Source organism: Vipera berus (genome assembly GCF_964194415.1).
Source record: "Vipera berus genome assembly, chromosome: 6".
NCBI lineage: Eukaryota > Metazoa > Chordata > Lepidosauria > Squamata > Viperidae > Vipera > Vipera berus.
Window position 1 is genome coordinate 75,834,592 of NC_138208.1, and position 15,787 is coordinate 75,850,378.

At 40.6% G+C, this 15,787-nt stretch overlaps 1 protein-coding gene across 1 annotated transcript in view; it reads left to right on the forward strand.

Moving 5' to 3' along the window:
- The window catches only part of IQSEC3 (IQ motif and Sec7 domain ArfGEF 3), a 203,933-nt gene that overhangs the window by 153,629 nt on the left and 34,517 nt on the right, over positions 1 to 15,787 (forward strand). Inside the window, exon 5 of the mRNA XM_081331876.1 lies at positions 6,505 to 6,666. Coding sequence (XP_081188002.1) covers positions 6,505 to 6,666 — 162 coding nt within the window. The remainder of the gene's footprint in view (positions 1 to 6,504; positions 6,667 to 15,787) is intronic.

Below are 15,787 nucleotides of genomic sequence, written 5' to 3' on the forward strand. Positions count from 1 at the left end.
AACTGCTCCCTACAGAGCAACAAACTTTATTGCTTTCCCTAATAAATGTTAACATGTGGGGTGATATAAAACTTCCCGACAGGATTTAATAAAACCAATGGCTTACCAACAGTAGATATCCCCAAGGGAAAGCCTTCCAGATATGTGGAATTCAGCTCCTAGAATTCCAAGGCATTGTGGATGAAAGGGATAGATTAATCTTGCATATCTAGTGAGCCTCAAGTTGGAGAAGGTTGCCCTGTTACAGTAGTCCTTGACTTACAACAGTTTCTTGAGTGACCGTTCAAAGTTACAACAGCACTGAAAAAAAGTAGCTTATGACCATTTTTAACACTTTAACATTGCTGCACCCCTAGGATCACGTGATCAAAATTCAGATGCTTGGCAGCTGACTCATATTTATGACGGTTGCAGTGTCCCAGGGTCATGGGATCAGCTTTTGCGACCTTCTTACAAGCAAAGTCAATGGGATTCACTTAACAACTGTGGCAAGAAAGGTTGTAAAATGGGGCAAAATTCAGTTTAGGGCTCAATCGTGGTTGTAAGTCGAGTATTACCTGTATATTATAAGTCTTTTGGATGGCCTTTGCCAAGCGTTCAGTTGTTTTATTCCCATATGAGCAATTACTGAGTAATATCCTGAATTGTGACAGCCTTCTGCACATTGATTGAATGTACTTATGAGTCGGCACTTCAAGCAGCCTTGGCGAACGGGTGGAATCCCTGGAACAGAGAAAGCCTCATTATGCAGTGTTGCTATAATAGTGGCAATGTGTGGGCGGCCATCTCTGTAGGCAGAGGGGGAAGCCAGGAGAAGGGAAGAAATTCCACAGCATAACAACCAACTTGCTTAACTTCTCAGGAAAAAAGGGAAGAAATGCTGCCAAGTTAAATCTAGAAGCAATATTGACTGCTAATTGCTATTCCCATCACAGCATAATGCTGCAGGAATTCTGGGGCAATATTACCATGTGGCAACCTACTAATAGCTACCACATATTTGCCACATTAAGACTAGCCAAGTAAATATCACCATGAACAAATGCTTCAAGTGACAATCATGTAATAACAATCAAGCGAAGCTTTCAGCTACAATTCACCATGAATATAAATTAGAACCTATGACATTTAATAGTCATTATTCTGTGGAATGAACATGTTGAATTAACGATTGCTAATTATGTCACCTTTCTTGGGTTGGTTTGACTAGGAGCAAGTGAGATAGATAGATAGATAGATAGATAGATAGATAGATAGATAGATAGATAGATAGATAGATAGATAGATAGACAGACAGACAGACAGACAGACAGACAGACAGACAGACAGACAGACATAGAGAGAGCTAGATTTGTATTCCATTGTATCAAGGTAATTTATAGTTTAAAATAGGGAAGAAGAAAAAAAATAAGCAAGTATGTCAGAAATAAATGTTATTTTCATAGATCATTACAGCATCAAGGTACTTGGTGGAATAACTATTGTAAAAGGTAGTTCTGGGTGAGGAAGAATAATTTCAGGTAGAACCTATGGCAAACTTTCACATCTCTTGTTCAGAAGCAATCAAATTCTGTTTAGCCACTGCCTTTGTTTAGCAACCATTCACAGTTAAAAAGGTGATGAGAAAGTATTTTTATGGCCAATCCTTGCATTTATACCTTTCACAGGTTGTAAAACAAGGGAATATTGTAGGATTGTAAACACAGTTGTGATTTCACTTAGCTACCATTTTTTTAAAAAAAACAAATGAGTAGTCACTAAATGAGGATTACCTGCACATAATGGAGTTATTTAAGGAAAGAAGGAGATAAAAAGTGATTTATCTCAGCCAGAGCAAAATAATATCAATTTCCTTGTTTCTTTAAGATATTGGAATATGTTGTGTTTTTTTAGCACACATAATAACAAAGTCTGGAAGGGAACCTTGGAGGTCTATCTAGTCCAACCTCCTGCTCAGGCAGGAGATCCTAAACTGTTTATGGAGTTTCTCAGTCATCCAGGACATGGTTGTCCCAAAGGTGCTTTTTCACAAGGCAACTGGGCGTTCTTTTTTCTCTTTGAAGATGTTTTGCTTCTCATCCAAGAAGTTTCTTCAGCTCTGACCAGATGGTGGGGAATGGAAGGGTTTCTAGTCTTTGGGTTAAAAATCAAGGAATATAAACCCTTCCATTCCCCATCATCCAATCAGAGTTGGGATGAGATCCTATACTATTTCAGACAAATGGCTGTCCAGTCTCTTCTTAAAAGCCTCCAGTGATGGATGACTTCTGGTGGCGACGCGACGCCGAAGACAGCCGTTTTCGGGCTGCCCGCTCCGCAGCTGTGTTTTTCCATCGTAAACAGCGCCGATCAGATGTTTAGATGGATTTGAAGCCCCCTTCTCGGGAGAAGAGGAGGGGGTGAGGCCCCAGGTAGGGGTTGAGCTCTCCGGGGCCGCCTGAGCTGAGAGTTTGGGTGGCTGAAGGATTGAGCCCCCCTGAAGCCTGGGTTGCTCCGAGCTGCGCAGCGCCCCTGCTCCAGGATTTATGGAGCAGAGCCAGGCGTTAGCAACCACCCCTGCCAAAAGGAAATACCTTTGATTATCAAGATGCAGGCAGAGCGGTACAGGAGGTCAAGGTGATGTGGACTTTTATCTTTACTCTCTAGCTCAATGGATTTTATAGCTTCAAAGTGAAAGTGCGCAATAAGTGAAAGTGGGGGAAGATGGCGGCTAAAACTTCTAAAGCTCTTCGGAGTGCGGGGTCTTCCCTGGTGCAACAGACCTCATTGCAAGCTTTGCTTCCTCCTGCACCTCCTCCGGCATTGACGCTTAAGGATTTACAAGATGCTCTTGGAAAGCATTCACAATTGATGTCTGACATGATGGATGAAAAGCTGAAAAAGTTGGAGGAGAAACTGGAGAAGAAGATGGAAGAGAAGTTTAGAGCAATGAGGGTGGACATGTTGTCTATGATTGAATCTGTAGCTGAATGTGTGCAACAGCTGGATGAAAAAGTGAAGGATCTCAGTCAAAAGAACTCTATATTAGAAGCAAAAGTATCAGAAAATGAAAATATAAGGGATAAAATGGACGGAGAATTGAGCCTTGCTCAGTATCATCAGATGCAGTATGCTATTAGAATCAGGGGTTTAAAGGAGAACTGTAAAGAAGATTTAAAGCAGCTGATTTCTGAGGCTCTGGAAGGGGTATTGGGCCAGCCAGCATCTGAAATTGAGGGAAATATGGACAAAATTTTTCGTGTAAATTCATGGATTGCAAGACAAAGGAAGTTACCCAGAGATGTGGTGGTCTATTTTACAAAGAGAGTAATTAGAGATGAAGTTATTCAAGCTGCCTATGATACTAAACTGGTAGTGGCTGAGCAAGAAGTCTTGGTTTTAAAAGAGATTCCTCCGAAGATTTTAAGGAGAAGGAAAGATTTTGCATTTTTAGTACAGGAACTTAAGAAATGTGATATTAAGTTTAGATGGGAGATTCCAGTTGGACTGGTGGTGACGCATGAAGGTAAAAGACATCGTCTGGTTACTGTGGCCCAGGCACGTGATTTTTATAGCAATGTGTTAAAAGCAACCCCCCTATCATTTTTGGAAGCTGTTAAGGGATACGGCGAGGGAAAGCTTCAAGATGTTGCAGACAGACAGATAGAGGACAATGGTGTTGGAGGGGATCAAGATACAGTTTCATTGGATGTTGCAGGAGGCCAGAGGAAGACGCGTGCCGCCTTAAGAAGAGCGAGACGAGAGCAAGAGCAAGACCAGACTTTATTAAAGTTAAAATGTATTGTAAAACTTTTTAAATAAAAAAAAAGCCTCCAGTGATGGATCAAATAGGTAAATATACGATAAATATATGAAGTAGATAAATATATGATCTGACTGAAATTGTCATAGATTGTGTGGGGCTAAAGCAAAATATGATCAAAAGGACAATAGTCCTGCCAAAGTCACATGGTTCAGCCATTTAATGATTTGTATCTCACAGCGTATCTGGCATATCACTGGGTTTCATTTTAAATTATTAGAAATTGATGGCAACAGAAGAGAATGCTAGGAACCACACAACAAAGTTTGGGAAGGAGATCACAAATAGCTTTCCAACTGCAGCTGATCACCCAGGTTAGCAAAAACTCAGGACCTCACTGGGCACCTTTTCCAGGTAATAAATTTCACTGAAAGGCATATTTTGTGGGCAGTAGCTCATTCATCCAAAACATCTCATGATCAGCTGTAGCTCACAAATGTTTGTGCCTTTTCTTAAAACATATTAGGTGCCAGACTTCTGAGTATGGGAAGAGAAGAGAATAGAAAGCTGTAAGAATTAAATCATTGTACCTCTTCAATAAAAAAATTACTAGTTTGATTTATCCTGCTACCTTTCAGACTGGGGAACTGCAAGTAATTCCGAAAGCAGAAGATCCTGTTATCAGTTTTTTTCCCCTCAGTGAGTTTTCTAGAATTTCTCTTTTTTTTCTAACCTTATGACACTTCCAGATGTTCTGATTTCAGAACTGAAATAAAGCAGGGCTTCAATGGGTTTTCCCCTCACCATTTAGTTCTTCGTCTACTACAGATATTGTACTTCTTACTCTAGATGTCTGCAATGTCGCGTGGTTGCACAGAGAGACGGACATTTGAGCTGGGTAGTATTTCTTTATTGAGTCAGAAATGAAGCTGGAGCAAAGGGGTTACCTGGCGTCTCTTTATACCTGCCCAGGTGAATGGTGACCAATAGATTTAAACCTGGGCTTCCCGCCAGTGCAGGTGGCCAATGGATTTAAACCCTGGCTTCCCGCCAGAGCTGACCATGCCCTGGGGCTGTCAACGACTCTCCCTATTCAGGCTTTCCTGCCAAAAGCGGTTATAGCCTGGAGCTGTCCAGCCCCCTGCTGTGCTGACATTTCCGTGTATGCTTTAAGAGCATACACTACAATGTCTATAATGCTTGCTGAAATCTGACAGCAGTTACAACAAGCCCCACCTACCCAACATGTGAGCAGTGATGTCAGTGCCTAGCTCAGAGGCCTTCAAACTTGGCTCCTTTATGACGTGTGGACTTCAACTCCCAGAATTCCTCAGCCAGCGTGCCTAGCTGAGGAATTCTGGGAGTTGAAATCCACAAGTCATAAAAGGGCCAGGTTTGGAGACCCCTGGCTAGCTATTGAATAGTTAGTGAGTGCTTTACTCTACTCCTCTAATTTGTATGAAAATGAGCTTCTTTTCATCTTCTCCCAAGTACAAGAGAGCTAGCTGAGTCTCCTCTGCTCACCAAGATGGCATACTTCCAGCCAGGGCTTTTTTTGTCATAGAATGCTCAGAACGGAGTTCCAGCACCTTTTTTGGATGGAACCTTGTAGGGTAGCAAGGCAGGTTGTATGACCTGTGTGAGTTCCGGCATCTTTTTCTTTCACAAAAAAAAGCACTGCTTCCAGCCATGACAATTCTGTATTTTAACTCTCAGTCCTGCCTCCTGGCCAGCATGTCGAGAAGCCAAAATCAGGGCAAGCCAGTTGTCTGCTCCCATGGTTGCACTGTCCTCACTGTCCCTCACTGGCAACAGAAGTTCCCTATTTGGAAAAAAAGAAAAAGCAAAAAACCTCCCCTCCTTACAACTGGAGCAAAAGGAAGATGGAACCAAGCCTACTGGAAAGGCTGTAGCAATCACGGAGAGGTTCAGTCCATTCCATGAGTGGATTGGAATCCATGGATGGTTCTGCCATCTGTTGTGCAGCTGTGGAAAAGGTGAGGCTTTCCGTGGCCTTGTCAAAGGAATAATTTGGGGTTCCATCTCGAGCCTGAGTTGCACAAGAATAGATAAAAATGAGATCCAGACAGCTGTGAGGAAAGAAGAAATTCTTATTCCTAAAAGTAAAGAGTTTGCCTTTAGGGGCACCTGCAGAGAAATATATAAGGGAGCTTGCCCTGGGTGTGGAAGTGTCTAGGGCAGGGGTAGGCAGGCTCGGCTCTTTTATGTCTCATGGACTTCAACTCCCAGAATTCCCAAGCCAGCTTGGCTGGCTCAGGAATTCTGGGAGTTGAAGTCCATGAGTCATAAAAGAGCCGAGGTTGCCTACCCCTGGTCTAGGGTGACATCTGAGGTATGTGTGTGTGTGTTTATGTGTGTGTGTGTGTAGGTATGTATTCTTGTGAACATGCAGTTCCACTTGGAGACCTAATTTAATTAATTCTATTTGTGTTTAAAGACTTTATCCTTTGACATGTGGATTAGGCCTGGATAACTTACGTATTTGGGGGTTTGAGGACATTTGAGTAAAAGATTTTCTCCCATTAGCTTTTTAAAAAATCTAGTTTCAGCTTAATGGTCAATTATCTAGCGAAGACTCCGATTCTTAGCCCATTCTGGATTCTGTTCATGTTTTAAGGAAAGATAGAAGCAGTATAAAGAATAAAATATATTTTGATATAAACCTTCTCACAGCCTCTTCTTAGACAAGAATTGCAAAATTGTAAGGACCCATCTCACCTTTATTTCCCTGCTTTTTGCAGAAATCCAGACAAAGGGATCCAGTTCCTGATCTCTCGAGGCTTCATACCAGACACACCAATTGGAGTGGCCCATTTCTTGTTGCAGCGTAAGGGGCTCAGCCGACAAATGATCGGGGAGTTTCTGGGAAACAGCAAGAAACAATTCAACCGGGATGTCCTGGAGTAAGTGTCCAGCCCTGATCACCTGCTTTCTCTACCCATCAGCCACACTTTCTGCTATTAAACATGGTTAAGAATGTTCCTATAGATTAGACCTGGGTATTTTATGGCTCTTTGGCTGGCCTGCATGAAGTTAACTGGAAATTAAAAATCACGTATAAGGAAGTTTGCATCATGCACGCAATATAACTGCATTGATTTCATTTTGAAAGCAACTGCTGTTTTGTTTGTTTTTTCAATTTATGTACGTGCGTGCATGTGTGCCTATGCACCTTCACAGCCCTATTGGTTTGTCCCTCCATAACTGTCCTGGTTTTTCATGTGGCCCCTTTGAAAAATTAATTGACCACCCCTGCTATAGATACATGCTTTAGTTGCTACCCACTTCCCTACTTGCTCCTGTTTTTCCAGAAACCTTGTAAGACCTGCTGCTTATTTTCATCTGGGGAACATGGAGAACAATCCAACTGAATCAGCACTGCAGAAAGAATATGAGAGCAGCACATCACAGGAGAAATAAGCTGGCTGTACAGTTTGTTTTACAAAAATGAGTTATGGGAGGCCATCAAGGGAGGGCGTGGGGAAAGGATGTAGTATGCTTGCCACAGGATGGTGAACAGACCGGCTTCTCAGTTGTCCTCTTACAAAATTCTACTCCAAAATTTATTATAGAGTTTGGAGCATTTTATCTCTTTGTCCACAAGTTAAATAAGGATTCAGTACTGGTAAATCACATACTTAAATCAGTGATGACATCGCAGAGGAAGAAAACACTGTGAAGAATGGAGATGTAGGGTAGCTGAGGTTCTGTTTACAAGCTTAGCTCTTTATAATAGTAAACAGAATCTTTATCCTTCTTCCTCCAGTATTTCTTTTTGTCTGTATATTGATCTGCATTAAGCCGGAATACATCACCCTAGTGATATTCCAGTATAGAAACATATATTTGAAAGAATTTAAGTCAGAAACAATAAGAGGCAGCAAAGGAATAAAGGGAAGAATGGAAGAGTCATTTTTACTACTAGGTAGACCAGGGGTCTTCCAACTTGGCCCTTTTATGACTTGTGGACTTCAACTCCCAGAATTCCTCAGCCAGGGATGCTGGCTGAGGAATTCTCAGAGTTGAAGTCCACAAGTCATAAAAGGGCCAAGTTTGAAGAGCCCTGAGGTAGACTCTAAGCAGCTGTAAAAAAAAAGTGTAACCTGCTTTCCATCAAACACCTGACTGTGCTCAATTGCTCTGTGATTAACGAAGGAAAAAGAAGGAGCAAAGTGTCTCTGGGTGGCTCCAGGCAGCACAAATCTTTTAAGCAAGGAGAACATCTGCTTGATGTCAACCAGTTATAAATGGCCATTAGCAACCTGTTTGCCTGACATTGTCAAACTGATCTTCCTCCTCTATCACGTTTCTCCCCTTAGTTCCCACCTGCAAGATTATAAGGCTGAGGACAAAAAGATTGCTCAGCCCTGGGTCCTTATGGGGAAGGGTTTTACTTCACTCGCTCTCATCCTGGGGTAGAATGTGCCTGCTTGAGTCAGAGATTTCTTGTTTGGGCTCCCTCTCCTTCTAACTGGGTTCTTGCATTGTGCAAAGACAGGCTATGGTTAACCTGTTTGCTTATGTATGTGGTTTGTAAGCCATGGTTCTGGCTTAACATGTTAGATGATTCTGATCAACTGGGGCTAATTCAACAAACCATGATTAGTATAATTAAAGTTTAGACCAGTATATGAATTTAGTTCCCACTCTCTTTCCATTTCTTTCTTTCTGAGTGAGAGGAGTAAAGTTTGCATTATTTAGTAGACCTGCAAAAAGCAAAGATTTACTACATGGCATGCTTCAGTCTTGCCTCCAGCTGTTCTGCTTGTCATAATGTAGCTATTTTTTTCCTCCATTGTGAGGACAGTCTAGTCTAGTTCAAAATGAGCAACATTTGAATTAATTTTTTTTATGATAGCTAAAATATGGGTTCGACCAGTCCTAGGTAGAATCTCAGTTGCGCAGAAAAAATGGAAGGTATTAAAACAGTGATGTACAGTATGTGTATATTTCATTTTAAATACTGACTTCTGATAGCTTAATAGAATTCAATTTGTTAAGTCTGTAATTTCATAGAACAGAACAGAACAGAACAGAACAAAACAGAATAGAATATTCTTTATTGGCCAAGTGTGATTGGACACACAAGGAATTTGTCTCTGGTGCAGAAGCTCTCAGCGTACTTGCAAAGCACCTGAGTAATAAAAATCATAATAATGATACCAATAAGAGAGGGTAGTAGAGAAGATGAGAAGGGTAATAATAATACTCAGCAATACAACATGGGTAAACATACTTCGACATAAGACAATGCTGTGAGAATTTCCCCTTATGGTATACCAATACAATCAAAGTTTGCTAACTTTAAGACCTCAGATAAGGCGGAGAGTCTAATTACCATGCTTAGAAGCAGTGTGCAATAGTTATAATTCCAAAAGACATCCAGGATTTTTTTTTAAAATCACAGTTTGTTAGAAATTAGTAGGAAGAAACACATATAACAGTAAGCCAAAATAACAAGGGATCACAGTTCACAAAGAATGGGTTAGCTAGCAGATCCCACTAAACTTAAACCATACAAATAACATTTGGGTTGAGTGTTATATGTGTACCACACTTCAGTGTTGTTATAGAAAAGAGGAAAAAATACACATTGGAGAAGAAAACAATGGCATGCTACCTCCTTTGAAGCTTTTTTTTTTTTTTGAAATAATGATTGTGACAAGAGTGGCATCATTATATCTGCCCCTGCTACCTTCATCTCTTTATCCACTTCCTTTTGACCTCTTGTTTGTCCTTGCAGGTCATTGTTTTGCCCTGATATCATTCAATTTTTTCCCCTTTCATTATGTTCTAAAAATGTGGTATTCTTTGCATTCATTCATAAACTGTAAGGAGTGAACTGAGCCGGTAACTTCACTGGGAGTGGATTGTTTGTTCTGCTGGTATAAAGATCCTGGGAAGGTCAGATGCAACTGTCTGCTTCAATTTCTGTTCCGAATAGGGTTCTTTTTTCAAATGCAAGAGACATTCTGGTTAATGGGAGCAGGCTGCTTTTCAGACTGGGGCAATCTTTTCTGATGGTTTTTCCTGGGGGACTGGTCTGCTCATCATCTGGAATTTGTAACTCCTCTGGAAAATTGGCTGAAAGCAGTCAATCTGGTTTACAGAAAATGGCCCTGAATCTTGCTGTTTATGGGAGGGTCAACTTAAAAAGCAGGTACAGAGTGTTCGTTCTCAGAACATCATAATCACAACAATGGCGTGCACTTTGTCTCTCTAGCTACTAAGCTTTACAGCTCACACTTGCTCTGCAGGGCCTTGCCTTAGTTGGTTGAGTTGCATTGAGTTGAATGTGAACACATCGGCTCTTGTATTTTCAAACACAGAAAGAGATGGGGGGGGAGAGAGAGAGAGAGGGAGGGAGAGAAGACTTGGTTATTCTTTCAAATTCACACATCGAACTTTGGGATGCCATTTGCTAACCAAAACAAATGGCTTTTAAGGAGAAAACTACAAAATCTGCTACTTAGGGGAAAATGGTTTGCAAATCTTCTACCATGGGCAAAATGGCAATAAAAATGATATGAACAATGGGGGAAAAATCAAAACCATTATTCTAAATCTTATAGACTTTTTTTTTTAAAAAATTCAGAATGTGAGGGAAAGAGTAACAGAAAAATAAAAAAGTAAGAGAAATAAAAACGGATAGATTCACAAAAATGAGAGACTGTAAGGAAACAGAAGTGGATAAATTCCTCCATTCCTGCAGCATTTCTGAATGATTTTACATTTCAGTTTTCTCAAAGTCTACATGCAAAATTGATGCCGTATTGTATGGAGGACTTTCTATATGCAAAGTCTATGTTCCACTTCTGAGCAAATGCCTTCCTTAAAGGTAAAGGTAAAGGTTCCCCCGCACATGCGTGCTAGTCGTTTCCAACTCTAGGGGCCAGTTCTCATCTCTGTTTCAAAGCCAAAGAGCCAGCACTTGTCCGAGGACGTCTCCATGGTCATGTGGCCGGCATGACTAGATGCCAAAGGCGCACGGAATGCTGTTACCTTCCCACCGTAGTGGTCCCTATTTTTCTACTTGCATTTTTACGTGCTTTCGAACTGCTAGGTTGGCAGAAGCTGGGACGAGTAACAGGCGCTCACTCTGTTACACGGCATTCGGGATTCGACCCACCAAACTGCCAACCTTCAAGCTCAGCGTCCTAACCCACTGAGCCACCGCGTCCTCTCATGCCTTCCTTAGAAAGCCTATTAATTAATTAATTAATTAATTAATTAAATTATTATAGCCAACCATCTTACATTTGTGGCTCTAGGTCAGAGGTGTCAAACACGCATATCACAACTTTTTCCCCATTGCCGGAGCTGGGGTGGGTGCGGTTTCGGCATGATGCATCCGGCCCGCGGGCCGGCAGTTTGACATCCCTGCTCTAGGTGGTACACACAATTAAAATAACAATCCCCCCAACAATCAAAGCAATTTAAAAAATCCATTAAATTAAAACAGTTAAAAAACATAACAACAACAAAAATAGAAGAGTGCATTCCAGGTTTACACACAATACAATCATTTAGCAGGATCCACATTTCCGTGGGCTTACCAGGACCGATGGCAAAACCATGTTTCTAGGGCCTTACAGAAAGCCAGTTAGATTTGGGGCCAACCTAGGTTTGAGGGGAATGATGTTCCAAAAGATGCCATAGCAAAAAAAAAAATGCTCTCCTCTTGGGCTTTGTCAGACGAAGCTATTTGGCTGATGGGACCTGCAAAATGCCTCTCCTGCCAGACTTAATGGGATGAAGAGAGGCAGTCTCTGGAGCAGGCCGTGAAGGGCTTTAAATAAGGGTGACGAACCATAGCAACTTTAAGACTTGTGGATGTCAATTCCCAGAATTTATAGTCCTCAATGAACACTGGGGGCTTTTTTTACATTTTTTTTAAATAACTGAATTAAAAGAATGAAGAGAAAGAATGTAAAAATATAAAAGAAGAAGAAAAGAAATAGGATTGTACCTTTAGTTTTCCTTGTCCTGTTTCTATTCAATACTTTGAGATGTCTAGTGCCTATCCCTTTTTACATCCCGTTATAGGTCTCTGATTCTGCAACGGTTCATATAAGGAGAGTAACGTGCATGGGCAAAGTGGTTGGTGACTATCAGACATGCTTAAATTATTGGTATTCCCCAAGGTGGACTGGTTGGTGAGTAGGGATTTGGCAAATGTGAGCACTCCTTCACGTCATTTCTCTCCCCCCCCCTCCCCTTGCGATCTGGAGAGAAGAAACTGCTACTTATTAGTATGCTTGTGTCTTGTGGTTTTAAGAGTTTCCACCTGGTTGCCTCTCCTGTGTTCTCCCCCTGAGCGTGGGCTGCAAGTTCATTACAGATGCTTTTAGTTGGAAGACATCTCCTGCTGCATTGTCACCTGAGCGGAAAAAGCTTGAAAATAGGTCACTTCACTTGGCTGAGCAGATCCTCCATCCATATGAATACAGCTGCTTCCTGCCTTCCCCAAACCTTTTGCCGAGTCTCTGGTGCGGTGATGAGTCTACTAGCTCTAGGTGCTTTGTGACAGAATAGATAGCAGGATGATGCTTTTTGCTGATGGGACAAAAGTTCTCCCTCTTTGCGCCATCAGTGGGCACAAAGGGCGGGAGCTGAAAGTGCAGAAAAAGTGGCCGCAGGAAGACAGTTTGGGATTCCATTCCTCTTCAAAAAGAATAAATTTTGGGGTGTCCTTTTATTTTCTGCATTCTCAGTGAAATCAGAAAGTTAAAGGGATATTCTGAATTTAAAAGCGATCTTCTCAAAGTTATTGTAGGGGAACTTCAACCATCAGCCAATAGCTACCAAACACATATGCTTTTCTCATGGTGAACATCCTACGTATATAATTCCACAGCAGTCACTTGGTTCCTTTTAAAATATAAAAAGACAGTACAGGTTAGTCTTACAACCATTTGTTTAGTGACCTTTCAAAGTTATAACAGCACTAAAAAAAGTGACTTACGACCAGTTTTCATGCTGATGACCATTGCAGCATCCCCACGGTCTTGTGATCAAAATCCGGGTGATTGGCAACTGGCATGTATTTATGACAGTTGCATTATCCTGGGGTCATACGATTTACCATTTGTAGCCTTCCCAGCTGACGTTTGGCAAGCAAAGTCAACGGGGGAAGCCAGATTCACTTAAAGACCGCATGATTCACTTAACAACTCAGTGATTTGCTTAATAACTCTGGCAAAAAGATGGTAAAATAGAGCAAAACTCACTTAGCCACTGCCTTGCTTAGCAATGGAAATTTTGGGCTCTTTGTAAGTCAAGGACTACCAGTATCATAATTTGTCCTCCAATTTGCTGTTTGCAGCTTTTCTTCCTCTGTGAAGGACACCTCTAGTTGGCCTTGCTTTTTTAAAAAATTGCATTCTTAGTGTGATTTAGAATTTTTCTGAATTTAGATTCTAGAATATACTTATTGTGTAGTGGGTTCTGAACACATGGATGACGCCAGGCAGAGGAGTACAGCAAGCAGCTCTTTATTGTAGGTGAAACTGTACTGAGAAATCAGGGTTACCTGTGCCCCTTATATACCTGGCCAGGTACACATTCAACCAATTATTTCAAACCTCAGATTTCCCGCCGAAAGCTGATCCCTGCCACAGCAGTTTTGGTACAGCGCCACCTGGTGGTATCGGTTGTGCAGCTGCTGCAATTGTTCCCATTTAACCCAATACATAACAATACTGGTGGTCCTCACTTAGCAATCACAATTGGTATAATTGGTTTTATTAAGAGCTTTGAATAAAATATTAAAAACTAGGAAGAACTAATAAAAGTAAAAGAAAGCAGGAAAAGGAAAAAGATAGAAAGAAAATCTCCCCAAATCTCTGTGTGATCCAGAGAGATTACACCCACCAGTGTCTGACTCCCCAACCAGTATCCTCAGTTGTAATGTTTTTTCTGGAGATATCAGTCTGCTATAATTCTTCACCAGAAGCTTAGCAACCACAAATGAAATGGGCAACTCAGCAGCTAAGTGACATGGTAGCTAAGTGGGAAATCCCATGACCCCAACTGAGCTTATGACTTTACTTCCCCTTTGATTGTTACGTGAGATGACTCAGTTGCTAAGCAAAAGATTCCTTCCTTATACACCTTTTAAAAATAATATTATTAAATTTTACAAACACAAAGATAAAAAACAAATATAAAGTAAAGAAAATCTAAACTAAGGAAAAGTAAAGATTTTGTTTAGGGTGAAAAGAGAGAGAGAGAAAGGAAACAAAATGAAGAGATATATATAAAAGATGATTCTGCCCTACCTCCAGATGAGTATAAACAATTTGAACAACTTAAAAGTTTCTTTATTACTTCAGTTTTAAAATTGAATGGTATCTCTTATCAATAATCCAATTGCAAAAATGCATCACTCAGACCTAATCAACGAAAGTCTATTAAGAACTACCAGAAATATTAACATATATATTTTAATTTTAATCAAAAAATCCAGTTTTATATTCCAAACCTATTACTTTCTCTGAAAAATAAAGCAAAAGAAATTTCTCCCACCTATAAACATATCTCTAAAGTCTCATCATTCAGCCCTTGTCAAAAGAAAACCCCATTTACAGCTACCAGACATCACAACACATATATTTTAACCCTGACTCCTAACAGGCTTAATTTTTACTTCACTCAAATGTTGTAGGATTTGATTTCTGCTTTACCCCATCACACAAAGTTCTTTGAGGCTTTTAACAAGCTTCTTTTGTAAATCCAGTAGAAAAAAAATATCCAAGTCACTCTCTTGGTTTGTCATTTGTATTTCCCTTTTAAATTTAAAACCTCAGCCAATTTCTTTTGTAGACACAGTGAAGCATCCTTTTCCAAATCATTCCCTTGGTCTGTCAGTTGTAAATCCACTTTCGATACCACCTCTATCTTGTCAGATAAAATTTGTTCTATATGACATTTCTTCAATAACATCTTTTGGACATAGCCTGTCCACAGAAGCAGACATTATTACTGACATATATTTAGAGCTGTTCATGATTTCTTTCTTTTTCTCTTTCCTCTTTCAAACTGTGGGAGATGTGGGACCCATTCACTGGCATCTTTCGGATCTGGACTTTGGCCATACTATGTCACATAATACAGGATTATTAGATTAGACAAAAAACCTATTTCCAGTACAAGAGAATGGATTATATACAGAATATTCTGTATCCTGTATGTCTCATTCTAACAACACTCCCAAATTTAGTTTGTCCTTGTCTTTCATGCAGATAATATCTGCTGCAAATGAACCTCAATTCCTAGTTACTGCAGAGATACATTCACGTGGTTTTCCTGACAACTGAAGGGATTTGACCTATTTTTTCAACTTTCCAGTCTAGTCTTTAGCCCTAGGCTTTTCTGTTAATCGCCCATCCAGATATAAAACAGATTTAACATGCTTAACTTTTTTCAAGTTTATAGACTTCCGGTTCTGCCCTGTAGCGACGCGGCCAAGGGATTGAGGGGCTCTGCACCCCATGGCTGGTTTCGCCCTGTTAGGGGACCCTAAATGTGTCTAAAGTCACCCCAGAGAGGTGACAAAGAAGGAGGGGCACCCCGATGATCACGGAATGGCGGTGGTTGATCTGTTTGATCCGGGGGAAGCCCTCCAACCTGACAGGAGAAAGGCTAGCTGCACATCAGTGTCTAGCCCAAGCTACTAGCAGCTGAAGTCCAAGAGCACAAACCAGAACAACGGTGAACAGCATGCTTGGAACTGGGTGAGAGTATCAATCTTCTTTCTTCTATTTTGTAATTGATTCCCTGGAAAAGATCCCCAAAGCAAGAAATCCTCCAAAAGTGAGAAGGGAGGGGACTACATCCACACCCTTCCATAGACAGAAGCGGCAAATTAACTTCTAAGGGGGAAAGAAATATACTGAAATGAAATTAATAATATTATAGTCTGGATAAATCTGGAAATTAAGAAAACAAGATTTTACATCCTAAAGAGTTCTGATGAAATTATAAACAAATAATTTTTTGTTTGAAAAAGTTGGAAAATAAATA